General features: G+C 55.3%; 1 protein-coding gene across 22 annotated transcripts in view; it reads right to left on the bottom strand.

Moving 5' to 3' along the window:
* Positions 1-7,063: 7,063 nt before the first annotated feature.
* NPHP4 (nephrocystin 4) overlaps positions 7,064-18,320 on the bottom strand; it is a 134,287-nt gene continuing 123,030 nt past the window's right edge. For 14 of the 22 annotated variants that reach the window (XM_003891021.4, XM_021935437.2, XM_009180901.4 and 11 more), the window contains 8 exons: positions 17,361-17,444; positions 12,002-12,158; positions 11,294-11,379; positions 10,625-10,710; positions 9,350-9,521; positions 8,589-8,768; positions 8,127-8,270; positions 7,064-7,642 (listed from right to left, as the gene is read on the bottom strand). In XM_003891021.4, coding sequence (XP_003891070.1) covers positions 7,502-7,642; positions 8,127-8,270; positions 8,589-8,768; positions 9,350-9,521; positions 10,625-10,710; positions 11,294-11,379; positions 12,002-12,158; positions 17,361-17,444 — 1,050 coding nt within the window. In that variant the 3' untranslated portion in view covers positions 7,064-7,501. The other 8 variants (XR_002520789.2, XR_002520788.2, XR_002520791.2 and 5 more) reach the window with 8 other exon arrangements.

The raw sequence follows: 18,320 nt of genomic DNA on the forward strand, positions 1-18,320 counted from the left end.
CATGCATCCTGTACAGCCTGTAGAACCATGAGGCAATTAAACCTCTTTTCTTTATAAATTACCAGTCTCCAGTAGTTCTTTATAGCAATGCGACAACAAACTAATACAAGTACCTACTTAATAAACGGGTTGACCCATTTATTGCCACTAGAGATTCGAATATTAAATCACTAACAGAGCAAAGTTTGGTGTATTGTAAATCCTTAATAAATGTGAACTCTTATTATTTGTTTAGACCCTAGTATTGTTCAGATTCAGTGGTGACAAAGATCATGTCCTCTTGAATCTGATATTCTAACGGTGAAGACAGATAGTGAGCAGGTAAGCAAATCAATGTGAATTGAGTTTAGAGCAATAGAAGGCAGCGTGAGCTACCTGAGGCTGGGGCAGCAGTAGCTCTTGCTGTGTCATTACCCCAGATCCCAGTGGCTCACAACACTGAGCCATTCATTTAGCTCACGGCTCTGTGGGTTGGCATCTGGGCTGGGCTCAGCAGGGCGGTTCTTTTGGCCCAAGACAGGATGTGGCAATGGAGACAGGATGTGGCAATGGAGACAGGATGTGGCAATGGTGGCTGGGCCCCTCATGCATCTACAATCTGCAGGGGCTGATATGGGCTGAGGGGACGGCCGGGTCACCTGGGACTCCAACCACATGGTCTCTCATCCCCTGGCAGGTTCTTGTGGGCTTATCCCCATGGTGGCCTCAGGGTCCTGATAGCTCAAGGACAGAGCAGCAGGCAGAGTGAGCCGAGCCCAGGCAGGGCACCATGCCACCCCTGCCACATCCTAGTCATCAAAGACAGCTAGCCCTAGGGGTAACACAGACCCCACCCTGATGGGAGATGCCGTAAAACACCACAGCCACATTCAGGACTTATTCCGGGAAATGTCTCCCTTTAGCCAGGTGCCCGACAGGCTCTCTAGGAGGCACTACCACAGAAGGAAGAGCAAGTCGTGCAGGCGATTCCAGGCAGAGCGCAGAGAAGACCCTCGCTCTGGCTAGGAGTGGCCTGCATGGGCTGGTGGAGGAGGCTGGTGGCTGCTGAGGCTGGCTGATGGGAAGGGATTCGTGGTCTGTCAGGCAGCAAAGGACTCCAGGCATGGGAGCAGCTGATCTGGCAACATTCAGTTCTTCCAGGAATATTCTTGGAGAGCCCCTGGCAGGGAACAAAGACAAACTCCATGGGGTGCAGGTGGACAGACATGAAGGAGCTGAGAGGTGCTGTGGAGAACAGCGGTCCCGGGAAGGGTGATTTGGGGGGTGGGATGCAGGGAAGGCCACTCAGATGGAAGGGCATTCTGAGCTCCTTCCCCACTGAGGACGGGGAGTGAGCCACATGACTACCTGAGGGAAGAGCATTCCAGGCAGAGGGAAAGGCACGTGTAAATGCCCCGAGGTGCAGCCTGCTGGACACACTTGATGAGTAAGGATACATGAGGCCAGAGCCACAGACCAAGGGAGGAGTCAGCAGAGGGGAGGTGGCTGGGGCCTGGGGCCATCCCATGGACTCCAGCAGAATGACGCAGGAGCCACTGGAGGTCCTGCTGGGACTGGTGTGTTCACAGGGTGCTGTGGCTGCCATGGGTTGGGGGCATGGCAGGAGACAGTCAGGAGCCATGGCAAAACCTCCAAAGACAGCAGCAGGTGCAGACCACCAGGAGGCTGATCACCAAGGTGCATTTTTGCTGAGCATGGTGTGCAAATCCCCAGCAGGATCAAGGATGGCCCAGATGAGCCCACATGGCCAGCTCTCCAGCCTGTTCAGCAACCGGGAGCATCTTGCTGAAACTGTACTCGCCTAGGCTGCACAAGTGCCCAGCTCTGAGCAGAGATGTCTTCCCTCGAACTCTCACCCTTTTGCAGGTCCTAAGCCTTGAGAGTCTGGGGAAGGCTACGGATCCTCCCTCCATGAAAATTCCTCTGCACACAGAATTCTGCATGATTTCATGGGTTTCAGAGACTCCTGAGGGAGAGGGGAAAGGATAGGAGAGCCCCCTGTATTAGTCCATTTTCACGCTACTGATAAAGGCATACCCAAGACTGGGCAATTTACAAAAGGAAGAGATTTAATGGATTTACGGTTCCACATGGCTGGGGAGGCCTCACAATTATGATGGAAGGCAAAGAGGAGCAAGTCACGTCTTACATGGATGGCAGCAGGCAAAGAGAGAGCGAGCTTGTGCAGGGAAACTCCCATTTTTAAACCATGAGATTTCGTGAGTCTCATTCCCTATCATGAGAACAGTGCAGGACAGACTCACGCCCATAATTCAATCACCTCCCACCAGGTTCCTCCCATGACAGGTGGGAATTGTGGGAGTTACAATTCAAGATGAGATTTGGGTGGGGATACAGCCAGACCATATCACCCCTCTTCCCCACAGAGGAGAGCATAGGGGAGTCTGGTGCTTCCTCAGGGCCTGCATGCACAGGGCCCCACATCACTCAGCTCCTGACACGGCCAGCCATGCCAGCAAGCCGCGGGTGGAAGACACCCGTCCCGTGGTGACATTGCCAGTCAGATGGCATCGAGCAGGAGGAGCAGCAGATGATCGGGGACAGTCCTGCAGCGCACCACATGGGACCTGCTGCACCCAGCTCTTACCTGGTCAGCTCAATGCACCTTCATGGAGGAGACCGAGGCACAGAGAGGCTTCAGAAGCAGGAAGCATCCCAGTCCTGCGCCCTGAGCATGGCGTGAATGGTGAGAAAGGGTGGGAAGGAGCCAGGGGAGGACGGGCCTGCAGGCCCCAGAGAGGAACCTTGCCTGCATCCTACCCTCTGAAAGGTTTACGCAAAGGAGGCGACAGGATCAGGTCTGTGTTTCCTGACAGTCACAGTAGCTGCCGTGAGCGCTGGACCAGAGGGTGGCGTGAGGGCAAGCGAAGCCCAGAGTGGCCCAGGAAGGTAGCGTGGACAGCACTGACCCCAGTACCAGGGCCCCACATGGCCTTGGAGACCACACTCCTTCCCTCAAGCTCTCCAGAACCTGGGTCCACGTGAGTCACACACACAGGGGCTGTTGACTTCTTTCCCTTAAATGTGGGTACAGCCCCCACCTAGAGGTTCTGCCTCCAGGAGAAACCCACATTGGTGCGTGGCTATTTCAAGGTTGAATTCTTGTGATAAAGTTTGAGAACCTGGAGTCCCTATTCAATTCAGGATGGCTGACCAGCCAGGATGACGCGCTCCTTCGTGGCTGAGGACAGCCACCCAAGGGCTTCTCTACATGCACAGAAGGTCACTCTGTTGATGGGGTCACTCCTTAGACTTACACCAGCCCTTCTCTCCCCAGGACTAGGGACACTGATTTGCTAGTTACGGGACTATTTAAGACCTCCAGGGAGGTCCCACGACTCCTATGTTCACTTCCTGAGGCTGCCGTAAACAACTGCTACAAACTTGGTGACTCAAAGCAACAGGAAGTTATTATCCCACAGCCTGGGAGCCAGACGGCTGAGATCAAGGGCAGGGCGGGTTCCCTCTGGAGGCTCGGAGGGAGAATCTGTCCCAGGGTCTCCAGCTTCGGTGGCTCTGGCAATCTCTGGCTTGTGGCTCTCTCCAGCCTCTGCCTCTGTCGCCACGGAACCATCCCTACGTGTCCCTTTCTGTCTCACGAGGACACTCTCCCTGGGCTTAGGGTCACCCCAATCAACACGACTTCATCTCACGCCCTCGTTTCATTACATCCGCAAAGACCGACCTTCTTCCCAAACAGCCAGATTCTGAGGTGCTGAGAGTACTGAGTTCTTCAGGGACGGTATTCAACCCCTGAAGTTGGGGTGACTGTTCCTCAGTCATCCATTCTCCATCCGGCAGGGGTCTTCCCAGGCCCCCCTAGGAGAGGTGAGGGGCAGCATTGAAACCCAGGGGCCTGGCACGAGGTGGATCTGCCCGACCTGCAGAGAAGCTCCCGGGCCCTGCACAGCCTCCTGTGGACCCACTCAGGCGTGGCTTTGGCTTGGGTCAGAAGAGCCAGTGGGGCCCGTCATCACCAGCAGAGTGCGGCAGGTGGAGCGCCAGCACCCTTCAGGCAGGCAAGGTCTACGTTCTTCATTTCCCGTCTGTCGGGCGGTGTCCTGCACAGGGCCAGGGAGACCCCACTGTGCTCGGGCTGTGCGAGACAGAGACCCACCTGAGTACCTCCTGTGGGCAGGTCACTGGCTGCTCCTGAGCCCTCTGTCTCTTTCTCTGTCAAGGCCTCAGCGCACCTCCCGGTAAGTGCTACCCGAGGTTGCTGGGGTGAGAGCTGCAGCGCCTCCGTCCACAGGGGAAAAGCGGCCATCAGGGAAGCAATAATGGCTGTTTCCCCACCCTCTTAGAACCTGAGGCAAGAATTTTAAAAAGCGCCTTATTTCTGAATAGACAAACATAGCATTAAATCATTATCAGACATGAGAAATGCAAAGCAGCTCGTCTGGCTTGCATTTGACTCCATTTAGTGAAAAGTAGCTTTCAACAGGGGCAGGAGGAGGGAGGAGCAGGCGGGAGAAACGAAATCACAGCTGAGAAATGCCCGTGATGGGAATGATAACAGGCCCTTTGAAAGGCACGCGGCTTTGCACGGAGAGAGCAGCAGCTCAGCGTGGCGCCCTCGTCGGGGGGTCCCAGGCACCCCTGTCCCCGTGGGCAAGTGCCGCAGGGCCCAGCTTCCTTGCGGGCACCCCGGCTCTGCCGAGACGGACCTACGACTGGCAAGAGGGGAGTCGGGAGTGAGTAAACACGCCACCCACACCTCGGGTTCTGGCACAGGACATTGTGGGCTCAAAAAGGAAGGGACAAGGCCGGTGTTTTGCAACCCAGAGCATGCAGCAGGCTCGACCTGGGGTTTGTGCCCAGAAGAGACCCCTCCCCGAGATGCCTCTTCTAGTGGAAGGCCAGGGGACACCCAGAATCACAACCGGTTGCAGGCCAGCAGCGGAAGGCATGGGGTCCTGATGGGCTGGCCCAAGCCCTCAGGCCACCCCACCCTGGGCGGAAGGAGCCCTCTGGGGTGGACAGCTGTGGAGGTTTCCCAGGCCTCAACCCAGCCTCAGGGAGCCAGCAAGAGGACACGCGCCACGAGCACTGAGAGTGGGGGCTGCGGGATGGAAGCATTGCCGCCCCCCACAAGGACAGGGCTCCATGCTGACAGAGGGCTGGGATCGGGGCTGGGGGACTCATGAGACACAGCACCTGTCCACTCCAGTCCACCAGCTCCTCCCCTGGCCCACATGACCCCCTGCCCTGGCACAGCCCTGCAGGCCCCTCTCCAGCCTCTCCTGCCCTGCTGCCCCTTTGCAGGGCCCCTGCCACTCCGTCCTCTCTCCGCTGCCTCCTATGTGGAGAGGCCCGACCTCCTTTGAACTAAACCCCCTCTTCATACCCTCACCCTGCTCCCCTCAGACCCTCAGTGCCGCCTGGCAGACCACAACAGGTCCCCGTGTGATCATCTGGGCCCCTGAGAAAGCCAGGTCCTGAGGCGGGCAGCATCCGTCTCCCCCGACCAGGGGAGTGCTCTGTCCACACTCGGGTTGAATAAGGGTATGAGGAGCATGCGGCAAATGGAGCCTCGCTGGCTGATGGCGTCTGATGGCATCTCTCTCGCCAAAGGCCAGGCCACTTTCTCGTCGTGGGCTCGAGGGATGTCCCTGCGTCCTCCAGCCCACAGGCCAGCCTGGTCCTGCTCAGGAGGGCACACGCTGCCTGCCTGCTCCTTGAGGCTGGAGGGCACCTCCTGCATCTGGCGCTGTGGTTTCCTCCTGTGCTGTGGGGATGACAACGCAGATGTGAGAGCCCAGCAGGCTGGGGTGGGGGCCGTGTTACCGAAGCACCTCCAACAGGTGGGAGCCCTGGAGGCTTGGTCAGCTCTCTGCTTTTGCCTTGTGGGGCATCGTAGCAGCTGAAAGGCCTTTCTGAGTCCTTGCTTTACAGACCAGACACGGGCAGGGAGCACCGCAGGTCCCTCCGCTGTGCAAGGACCGAATGGACTTGGGGGATGCGCCTCTCCAGGAAAAGCAGCTGCTCTCTGGTCTTCCTGGGGGAAAACCCATGTGACGAAGAGCAGGCCCCTCAGAGCAGGCAGCGTCTCTCTGCAGGGGTGGGGGAGGCAGCCAGTCCTCAGGCCACCTAGAAATGGAGGGGACGGAGGTGAAAGTGCCCCACGCACCTCCCCGAGGCCTCTGATGAGGCCTGCAGAACCCCTGCACCATTAGGAGGCACCCGGGGCTGCGTGAGCGCCTTCTCAGAGCTCTGCCCGTCCAGCAGGATGTTCCCGTCTAGGGTTCACCAGCCCCTCAGGCGCGGGAGCTGAGGCGAAGTCCAGGAGGCATCCTCAGCTTGGCCACAGTGGAGGAGATGAAGGCAGCTGGGAAAGCAGAGGCAGCGGAGCCCTCCCCGACAGACTCAAAATCCCAACCTCCTCCTGCAGCTTCGCAGCAGACGCAGGAGGTGAGCGATGTGGCCCGCGCCGAAAACGGCAGACAATAAGGGGTTGCTACCTTTAGGGAGGGGCCACTTTTATCCCACGCACGCCCACACCTGTGGGGTGTGGAGACCTTTTAGGAACACAGAAGGACCCATTTCCTTAACCTTGATCTTGAGAAGTCTCCTGCCGTGGTCACCCACGGCATCGACTGTCCCCACGGAGGTCACCCTTCACTCCCACCCTACTGTCTGCCACGGATGTGGCCGTGGGACCAATGGCTCTAAGCATATCCCTTCCTGAGGCATGTGGGGTCCCGCAATCAGAGCGCTGGGGCGGCTTCTGTAGCAGGAGGGGGCGCCCGGCCCAGGCCCTCCTCGCACTGACCTGCAGCCCGCAGCCCGCAGCCCACTGCTCGGTGTGGCCCACCCTCCACTCCTCCGCCCCTTGCACTTCCACCCAACTGCTGCCGTCTCAGAGCCGGGGTCTCGGCCCCCACCTGGGGCAGGCTTGAGCAGCCTCTCCATGAGGACAGAGGGCGTGGGCTGCCTGACTGGCCCCCAGCATGTCTCCTCAAGGAGAAACCGGGCTTGTGTTGTAGACAGGAAACCTCTGACACTGCGCCAGCAGACAACACTCAAGAAAACTGCCACGGGATGACATGTAAAAGTTTAGTATTTTGTTCAACAATTTAAAAAATAGATATAATACCAGCATAAAATATTGCATAGCAAATAATAGATTATGTTTGTACAAAATCCAGTAAGAAAAACATAATTTTATCATTTAGGATAATTCATAAAGTACATTTTGAGCAACAGAGATAATGAGGGTCCCACGTGTGCAGACGGCAGCACCAGAACTAGAGCCACGCCACGGAGTTCACGCTCACGGAACCCAGGCCTGCTGGGTGTCAGCAGCAGCTAAGCCGGACGCAGGTACTACAAAATGACCAGCGCGTGCTCTCTGCTTCCTCAGCGAAGTGGTGGGCCCTGAGGTCAAAGGCTGCGGAGAGGCGGGGAGGACGGCCTGCAGGGCAGGAGGGGCAGACAGGCCCCAGCCAGGCGCCCCAGGAAGGATGTCACCCTCAAGCCCTCACTGGTAGATGACCTTCACGCAAAATGCCTCTTCGTTCTTGTCCTCATGGTCATTGATGTAGATCAGGATCTCCTCCTCCCCCACTCTCTGACTAGGCGCAAACTGTAGGCCGATGGTGTGGGTCTCTCCACCCGCAACCTGGAAACAAGCATCCAAATCCCAGTGTCCACCCCTGGGCCGTCCCACACTCTCACCAGCAACCTCTCTGCATGGTCGTGTGTATTTCCAAGGGGAGCTGACAAGGCGGGGGAGCCCTGCGGGGTGCATCCAAGGTCTGCCTTTGACTTCAGTGCCCGGGACAAGGACGGGAACCGGTGCTCGGCCAGGGTGACGCGTTACTCGGACTCGGAGCCACACTCATGTTCGAGACAGAGCTGTCTAACGTTACCATGAAAAGCCCTGGGCACATCACCCTTTCCCACGCTCCGGAGAAACTTAGCTAAATCTCCAGCTGCTAAAGAGACAACGGGCCCACCCAAGTACGGGATGGCACCGGTCACCGCCCTGGGGTTTTTGGAAGCCTGCTGGTGACTCAAGGAACTCACTCCTAAATGCAGCCTAACTGCCTCCATTCAGGTCCCCAGGGCTCCCCCGGGGAGTCCCACGCACAGCCCCACCGCACCTGGAAGGAGTCCTCCCTGAACCGCAGCAGCTCCGGGTGGTCGTTGTGCAGGTGGAACGTCCTCCGGGAGGGGTAGGGGTTGGTGTAGGTGATCCTCTTGTTGACACCCTTCCCTTCGCCCACAGCCAACGTGATCTCAAAGGCCTGTGGAGGGAAGGGACAGGGAGACACTGTGGGCACTCGCGGGTACAGCCACTGGCCCTTCCTCCAAGTATTCCCTGAGTCTACTGTGCACCGTGCACGGCCCCAGACACTGGAGACCCCCACAGAGATAAGACAGACGCTCTTTGGAGCTTCCATCGGGGAGACAGACAGCACAGGAGCAAACACTCGCACACCCAGCCCTGCTGGGTCAGAACCCTGTATCCAGGTGGCCCGAGCCACAGGGCCAAGGTGGGGGTCCTGCAGTGCCCTGGTATTGAGCCCCCATCCCCTCAGCCTGTGCCTGCCACACATACAGACCTTGGAGATGAGCGGCTGGCGGCAGGAGAGGCACACGAGCCAGGAGGCCACCAGCTGGTGGCAATCCACGTCCACTAGGTTAAGGTGGACGAAGCGGCTGCCAGCCCTGAGGGGCCTCACACCAACATGCAGGTCCTGCACCCCACGAGGCGGCAACACGAAGACACCTTTGGGGTCCGTCTTCAAGAGCAAGAGAGGCGGGTCAGGGCAGAGCCTCTCACAGTGTGCAGCAAGCAACGGGCTCCCAGCCAATCAGCCAGGGGAGCCCAAGGTCATAGGTGGTTCAGGGGCAGTCAAATCTGAGGCCACAACCAACCCTGACATCACTGTGGCCGTGGCTCGGGTCTGCACCTGGCAAGTCCCTCCTCCCACATGGTGACTATTCCCTAAGCGCTGCCTCCACAAAGAGAGAACTGAAGCCATCCTGGGGCTTAAAACCCTGGCCAGCTGGTGGCACCAGGGACTGCCCTCCCACCCCATCTAACTGTGGCTTCACTAACGCCAGGGCTCCTGTCACCGTTTACCTAGCAGGAATTCTGAACACTGGCTTTTGGGGTTGGTGTGTACGTCACTCGCCCCACAATGGCACATCTAATGAAAGGTGACTGCCAGGAAGCCTCTGGTAACAGAGTCTGAGTGCTGGAGGTGCTGGAAAAGCTGCCGTCAGGGCCACCCACTGTGCTCCAGCTGAATCCCCCCCACTGCCCGTCTCCAGGATGGGGTTGGGGAGAGGCTCAGAACAGCCCCCAGAGAGGCCGTACCTTCAGCTCCTGGGGGTGCGAAGTGAAAGCTCTCACTTTCCTCACTGTCTGCGTCCCCCGAAGGACAAGGGACAGGCGGGTCAGCTGGCCTGCGACGCAGGAGACGTCCACACGCTGCAGGGAGTGGAGGTAAACCTGCCACGTCTGTGTGGGTGTCGCCAGCCAGCGATCCCTGCAGTGGGACGGGAGCCATCTGCACTTGTCCCGGAAGACTCAGCACCAGCCCGTGAGAGGCCAACAAGGGCTGCCAGGAGTGTGGGCAGACAGAAGGCCACGCAGGGAAAGCCCCAGAGGACCAGGCCCCAGGAGGCAGAGCTGGGGCCTGGTGGCTCCGCCCCTAGCTGCCCCCCTCCCACCCACAGCAGAGGCTCTCAGGGCACAGCAGGGCTGACCGATGGCCCCACTTGTCTGCACCCAGGATGCCACCTGGCACGAGGGTGCTTAGGAACCACATGTCAAACAAATGACAAGGCACGCTTTAGCCAAACACACATCTTGGACAAGTGTCCACCCCCAACAGGGTTCTGAGGCAAAGCCAAGGGCAGCGCCACTCAGGAGACAGGGTGGGGGCTGGAGGTCATGCCGGCCTGAGCAAGGAAGCCCCTGTTAGCATTTCAGGGCCAAGAGCCTGCTGCTTCATAGTAAAATGGGGCTGGGTGAGGCATCTTCATGGGCTCACAAGGAAGCCACTCTGAGACATGGTCACGTGGCCCCTCACCCTCTGGTGGGCACTCAGTGCAGGTAAGCCCCTGACCTGTCCTGAGAAGCACTGCAGGAAATCTCCCAGCTCACAGCAGTTTGAAAGGATTCTCACAGGACTTGGGGATCCGACTTAGGAGGGGAGGGAAAGGGACCGGGTCATTTAGCCTGGAGGAGAGAGGGACGGGCAAGTCCACCACAGTCCTCCGTCTCCGCAGGAGGGACCACAGCTTCATTCATGCTGTTCGGCCTAGCGACTCAGCAAGAAGAAGGTAACAGGGGCCTCTGGGTAGCCCTTGGCACTATCTGGAGACAGAGGCTGACTCGTGTCCTTCCTTGGTGGGCACAGGCTGTGTCCCAAGTCACTCAGGCTGCAGGTGCCCCTCCAGGATGCCTTCCCCAGGCCCCTGCTGGCCCTGGAACTCGCAGCAGAATCCCGCCTCACAAAGTGAAGGCCCAACAGCTCCCCCAGGTTTAGGAAGGGGCCAAGCCCACTTTCAATCCACCAGTAGCCCCAGGCCTGCCTCCTCCTCTCCTCTGCCACTGCCCCCGGGTCCCCGAAGCCTATGCACTTACGAGTAAATGATGACAAAGAAGTCTTTGATCTCCGGGCTCGGACCACTGGCTACCTTCAGAAACACGTCCCGCGGCTCCCCCGGGCCCTGCCAACCAGATGTGCAGCAAATCAGGGCACACAGCTCACTGCCCAGCTCTGCCGACCCCAACCTGCCCCTAAATGTGTGTGACTAGTGCACGCAGACAGTGAGGGCCAGCCCCTCCCAGAACGAATCTGTTCATGTTCTATACCAGTCAGAATTTACCATTCTGTTCACTGTCAAAGACAAAATCATTAGCTTCCTGATTTTACAAGGATCTCAATAATTAGATTCTACAGGAGATTTTATCCAGTTTCCTAACTGGTCATAACACAATTATTGCCTTATCCTTTACACAATGGTAATTAATAAGTGCCTTAATTACCATTCACTTTATTCACTTTGCTTCATGCCTTTTTAAAATTTAAATTCAGATGATCAAGGAGCTGATCTGCTAGTAGAAAAAATAAAAACACGGTCATAAAGCTCTCATAAAGATGTCAAAATAGCCCTTTAGTACCTTGGAAAAGAAACCACTTAGCGGAAAACCTAAAACGAAGAGGATCCCAGGAGACCCCGCGGGGAAGACGATGGGGGCGCAGACTCGCTGGGAAGGATCTGCCTGGGCCGGGGCCACAACACAACCTACCACATTCTGGGTCTCACAGATGACATTCGGGTCGCTGCAGCGAACGTGGACCGGGGGGTCCTCACCAAGCATTCCCACCGGAGCACCTGGAGCAGGGGAAATGTCACAAAGAGTCCTCTCCACATTTCCGGCCTGCGTGGAGATGGCCCCACGTGTTACACACTATAGGACGGGACAGGCTCATCACAGGTGCTCAGCAAGACACCTGCTGGGGAACCGGACGCTGCCACCTTTCCTAGCACAGCATCTGGGCACCGTGTTCCCTGCGCGGACACCCCCGTCCAGCCCACTGCCGCTTGGCTGCAGCCACCTCCGCAGGGAATAATCGAGGGGCCATAAACAGGAAAGCACAGCTCCCTGGAGCAGGGAAGCCTGCACTCTGCTGTAAGGGGCGCCAACCGGAAACACGCGGGCCATCAGGTGAGTAGGAGGCGTTCCTCCAGGCACACCTGGACCTGGGCCACGGAGCTGGGATTTTTTAGAAGGGCGGACTCACCCAGCAAATGCACACCTAGTCATCTCAGAGGTGGCAAGAGGGACACCGTCTCAAACCATAAAGGGAGAGAGAATTCCCCAGGCCCCACGTGCTGCTCTAACAGCACCAGGGCATGAAGCCATGAGGCCATCTGATCTGTCACCCTCAGGAGGTGCCTACTTCCAACAGGTGAGCCTGCAACATGTGGGCCGCAGGGTCAGTGCAGGACCTGCCTGGAAGCGTGTGCCAGGGCGGCAGGCGGATGGCCTTCTTCAGAAAGGAGAGCTCCGGGTGGTAGAAGCGGAAGACCTGGTCCACCACATGGGGCTGCAGCTCCACGGTCAGGCAGAGCACGGCGATGGGCTTGCCACCACTCGCTCGGAACAAGACCTGTGAGGAGGCCACGCTGAGCGTTGGGACGGGCACGAGACTCGTGAGCAGCGTCTTGTCCCTCCTGAGACAGCACAGGTATCTCCACTGTCGCCATGACCCACTCACCCTCCACTGCCATGATGGGGGAAGGTCGGGCATCATCAAAGGCAGAGACTGAGTCTGCAGCAGCAGGTCCCCACTCAGAGGGGACCGCTAAGCAAGGTCTGGGCCGGCACCCAGCACAGGGCACCCAAGCAGCCACATTGCCATTATTTCTCTCCAGTACGGCACACTTCTTAAATGCCAGTGGAGAAGGTCTGTAGTCCTAAGTCAAAACTACTCCCGCCATGATTCCACCTCCTAACACCCTGCGTGCAGGTGAGCAAGTCAGGCCAGGAGGTCCTGGGGTGGGTGGTGGTGGGGCCAAGTTGGTGGCCAAACACGTCAGCACAAGCTCTTTTGATTTCAGAAGTCAAAAAGAGGCTGTGCCTAAACCAAAGCGGTTAGAAATAGAAACTTCTCTGGTTTCAAAAGAGCTACTCATTAAAAACCATATTGTCTAAAGAAGTATTAATTTGGACAACTGATAAAAAGGCTGTGTTTGTTTCAAGATACACACACACACAGAGACATGCACTCACACACATGCACACACACATGCATGCACCCACACATGCACCCACATATGCACACATGCACCCACACATGCACATATATGCATGCACATATGCACACACGCATGTGCCCACACACATCCACCCACATATGCACCCACATGCACCCACACGTGCCCACATGCACACACGCATGCATGCACCACACATGCACATACATGCATGCACCCACACACATGCACACATACACACACATATAAGCACACACACATCCACCCACACATGCATGCACCCACACATGACACACATGCACACACACGGATGTATCCACACACATGCACGCACACACCACCCACACATGCACACACTTCACACCTGCACACATCGAGAAGGAGACAGTGGGGCAGGTCAGGAATGAAAAGATCCTTCCAAATATATCTTGCTTTATAGTTTGATTTTTGACTTAAATGTTTTTAATTTTGAAAACTAAAATAAATAGAAGTGTCAATGTATTAAAAATAAACAAATCTAACCTTCTATCAAGTTGGTGCTGTAACTACCCAGAGAAGAATTCTTTAAGTAAATTTAAATCACAGGATACAAAGGACCTAAGGACAAATGCACCTTCAGACATCTTGCACTGACAGATAGTGTCTATCCCCGGTTGGTACTGATGTTTTGAAATATACACATACACAAAGATGGCCAGTGTGGCCAGTGGTATTGTAGCCAAAGGGACTTGGCCAGTGTGGTCAGCAGATTGGTTAGATACAGAGGAAATTAGGCAAATAACTAAATATAGTGAACCAAATGGGAGCCAGGTTTCTCACGAGCAAAAATGGGAATTACAAACATGGAAAAAAGACAGCAGGAAGAAACCCGTGATGTTGAACTGGTGTTGGAAGAACTGCTGCAAATTCATGGTCTTCAGCACACTAGAAACAGTAGTCTATGCACATACACACACACACATATGCACACACACATAGCTATACATCGTATATGCATGATATGCACATATGTATCTGTATATACAGGCATACACCTCTTAGGTCTCTCTGCTGACAGGGACTAGCAGCAGTGACATCCCAGTAGCACTGAGTACATCTAGCACTCAAATCTTGGTTTCTAAATGTCATTCTCCAACCAAAAGAACCTTAGTTAAATGGCTGACATTCCTGAAATGCAAGCTGAGCCTGGGGCATCTTGCTGTGCTGGGCAGTAAGGAAAGACTCAAAGGAGGACAGGGGTGAATCAACAGGACACAGGAGCTGGCCTGAAGGGGCTGCCCTCCTTAGTCAGGGACAACATGGATATGAGCAACAAAATAAATAGTAACAAAATGAATAAAATAGAAATTCATTGTTCATAAGGCTATAAGAAGTAAATACGTGAATGGGGTGAAGGCACAGCCCTACCTTACTTAAAATACCAGTAATCGACAGAGAAGGAATGATGGAATTGGAAAATCCACGGCAGGCAAGCATCCCATTAACTACCAACTCAGGGCGGTCATCAGTGTACACTGAGACCTAGTGCGTAAAAGTCTGATGAAGAAGAGGGTATTTGAACGGCCTCAGTATCTCCCAACAAGATACTTACTCATGACTTTCTGATTATTAGACACAAATATTTCTTTTTTTTTTTTTTTTTTTTTTTTTTTGAGACGGAGTCTCGCTCTATCGCCCGGGCTAGAGTGCAGTGGCCGGACCTCAGCTCACTGCAAGGTCCGCCTCCCAGGTTTACACCATTCTCCTGCCTCAGCCTCCCAAGTAGCTGGGACTACAGGCGCCCGCCACCTCGCCCGGCTAGTTTTTTTGTGTTTTTTAGTAGAGACGGGTTTCACCGTGTTAGCCAGGATGGTCTCGATCTCTTGACCTCGTGATCCGCCCGTCTCGGCCTCCCAAAGTGCTAGGATTACAGGCTTGAGCCACCACGCCCGGCCACAAATATTTCTTAGTTGATATTACAGGAAAAAAGCATGGCAGATGCCATCTTAACTGAATGGAAACAGTAACATCACCAGTAACAGGACAAAGCAACATGGTGTCCCTCACAGTATGATGTTCGGAGAGGACACAGCAAATGTCTGTGGAGTCCCTGTCCCAAGTGCATCACCCGGGTCTAACCGAACCGAGGCCTAACCAAATCCGGGTCTAACCGAATCTGGGTCTAACCGAAACCAACACCAGACCAACCCCACTGGCCACACCCTGCAGGATAACCGCCTGTGCCCTTCAGAACAGCCACAGCCACAGCCACGCCAGAGGGACTCCATGGGCAGCGGGCTGCTGGGGGCCGCTGGGTGGGCCGTCTATCAAGTACTGGGACATTTGCGAATGTGAACGGGGCCTGTGATGACAGAAGAGGAGTGTCTAATTTTCATGGCTCTGCCTTGCCTGTAGAGGACAGTGGCCTTATTTTCAAGACAACTCAGCTCAAAGTGTCATGGAGTAAAGGGCATTACCTGATAATTTATTCTCAAATTGTTCAAGAAAAATGCATAAACAGAGAACAGTGAGGCAACCATGGCAAAGGTTGGTGATTGGGAAGGCTGGGAAAACCCCATGTGGGGACTCTGCACTCTTCCTGTAACTTTTCCCTAAGTTCTACATTATTTCAAAATAACTACTTTTTATAACAACGAAAAAAAGGCACAGGAGTTAACCTGAAAAGGATGGCAGTGGCCAGAGAGAGGGCAGTTCCAGCATCTAAGAGTGAAGCCTCCATGGGATGAGAAATACAAATATAAAGCCCAGGTGTCCATCACGACACGGACTGTCTCTGGAGGGTGCTAGGATGCAGCTCGCTTACTTGAAAATTGACAAATAAAGGGAATGATTCTAACATTCACCCTCACTTTCAAGTACAAAGCATATTTTAGGGTAACCAAACCACTGGTGGGGAAAGTCCTTGTTTGTAGGAAAATCACAGGAAGAATGACAAGACTGTAATTTCACCTTGGTTGGAACACGTGTGGGCCAGGAGCCTCAGCTGGATGCGAATGAGGGAGAAGTGGGTGACAGCAACAGGCCGTCAGCACCTGAGCACGGTGACAGCCAGCATGGCCTCTGTGGGTGGCCTTCGTGGACGACGTGGCCTGCCCACTGAGCAACTCCAGAGGTGGCGCACCCCAGGCCAGCGGGTCCCAACCCAAACACACCAGCTGTAGAAAGGCCCGTGCTTAGAGCCCCAGCAGACGATGCCGAGATCCGCCTTGACAGGGGCAGCGATGACAGCATGCAGTCACGATAAAAAGAAAAGTCCTCATCGGTCCGAGATACACACTGCAGTAATTATGGGTAAACTAACACAATGCCTAGGATTTCCCTTCAAACTCCAAACTCATGTGAAGAGACCATATTTTTGACATAAAGATTATTTTAAGGTGAAAACACCTGAACTTCCCTTATCTGACTAGTGCACAGCCTCCTGAAAATGCAGCTGCCATTAACCCCCTATGTGAAAGTGAAAGCATCCTGCAAATTCCAGGAAGGTCACAGACTGCCCATGCCTACAGCACAAAGAGACAACAGAACATCCCTGCCTTCCCACGGAGGCCCTGGCCCTCGCCCCTTCATGCTACATTGGCACACAAACCTCGACCTCTGGGCATTCGGCAAGCTACTCACTTCCCAATGCTGTCACGCGCTTGCGACGGTAAGGCCCATCTTTCCTCCCATCCCTCTGTCTACCGTCATCCACCTGCAGGCCTTGCCATTCAGACCTAAGCTAGCAGAGGAAAACCTTCCTCCCAACAGTTCTGGCAACAGGATGTGATGGCTGGGACTTCCCACACATGTAAGGAAAAGGTATTAACCTAGAGCACTCAATAAAGAACAGAAGTATTCCTTAGATCAAAGCAAAGCTGTGGCTGCATTTAAATAAAATAAAGCAAGTTTTCACTGGTGATGGGGCCTGGTGGACACAGAGGGCCGGGCTGTAACCACAGTGAGACCCGGGCCACGGGGACCCCACAGCCTCAGGCCGGGACTGTGCTGAACTCTGAATTCTGTCCTCCAGGCAAGGTGTAGGAAAGACCAAAGCTTTTTCATTTTGTTTTTCACTTCCCAACTACTACAAAAGGCATGTTTCTACCAAATAAAGAAAAACCTTCAGAAACTGCCATAAAGCAGCAACGTCTCAAGCTCCTCCTGAGAATGTCTCAGTCAGCTGCTGAGAAGCAGGTGCCTTACTACACGGCCTTCGCTTAGCAAGGGATATAACCAAGGTCTAAGTCTTATTTCCAGGAAGAACCACACCACACACACACACCAGGGAATGCTGTGTGTGAGGCTCACAAAGTGGCCACAGGCTGTGGCAGCCACCATAGGAACTGCGGCTTCACACCCGGAGAGCCCTGGCTGTGAGAAGGCGGCCACCAAGGAGGTATTTCCCACCAGACACAAAGCAGGCTGTGCCGGAGCCCAGACGGAGCTGCCCTGCCCAGCGAAGACATGGAGAAGGCCATTCCCAGGCCCACACCACCCCTGCCCTGACCTGGCCCCAGCCCTCCCCTCCAGGAGGGGAGAGAAGGACATAAGGGTTAGGCCCTGGGAATACCTGGGAAGCCCTGAGATCAGTCTGTCCTCTGTTGCCCCTTTACCTTGGCGTGTTTAGCGGGCACTGCGCTGGACTTCCAAGGTGACACGGCGTCTGTGCCCTTCTCGTTGCTCAACCCAGAAGAGGCCTGCAGGAACCAATCAGCACAAGCAGGTCAGGGAGCGACACCACTAGGTGACCAGCACCTGTGCTTAGAGACACCACTGCCACCCAGCTGGGAGCCACCAGCCTCCTCTCACACTGACTCTCCAGGCAGCAACCATCACCAACCGGCCTCACTGTGCCAGAGAAGGCTGAGGCTGCCAGGAGCAAAGGAACAGCAGATTCCAGGTGGAAACCCAGCTCTGCCTGAAGCCAAAGGCCTGAGGTCCCACCTGCTGTCCTCACAGCCCGTCCCAAGAGCCAGCATGGAACCCTGTGAGTGAGCCTCTAGGGACATTTCAAGTCCACCTTAAGCAATGACCATCACCCTAGAGAGCTGACCCCAAAAGGTCAAAAGCTGAAACACACACTCCATGCCCCTATGCCTGCCTCACACACCCAGGCATGACACACCCCCTGCAGGCACGCCTCACACACCACCCCCTGCACACACACCTCACACAGACCCCCACACGCACCACTCCTACATGCGTGCCTCACATACACCCCGCATACATGCCTCCTGCACACACGCCTCACATATCCCCCCCTGCACACATACCTCTTGCAAATACACCTGCTGCACGCATGCTCCCTACACTCATGCTCCACGCACACATGCCAGCAAAGCTGTATCTTGCATAGAGCAGCCAGTGCTGCAGTCGGAAGCGACCAACCAACATTAACTGGAAAGAAGATGCTAGAAAATGTCAATCCATTAGATTCACTGGGCTTTAAGAAGCCCTAACAACCAACCCAGTAAAGAAAATTAGGAGGAGATGGTCCAGCCCGACACCCATCAGGCTGGAAAAGAGAAGGGGCAGGTTGCCACTCGCAGTGCACGTGCCAGGGCTCTTGTTGA

The sequence above is a fragment of the Papio anubis genome, chromosome 1 (genome assembly GCF_008728515.1).
Source record: "Papio anubis isolate 15944 chromosome 1, Panubis1.0, whole genome shotgun sequence".
Classification (NCBI taxonomy): Eukaryota; Metazoa; Chordata; class Mammalia; order Primates; family Cercopithecidae; genus Papio; species Papio anubis.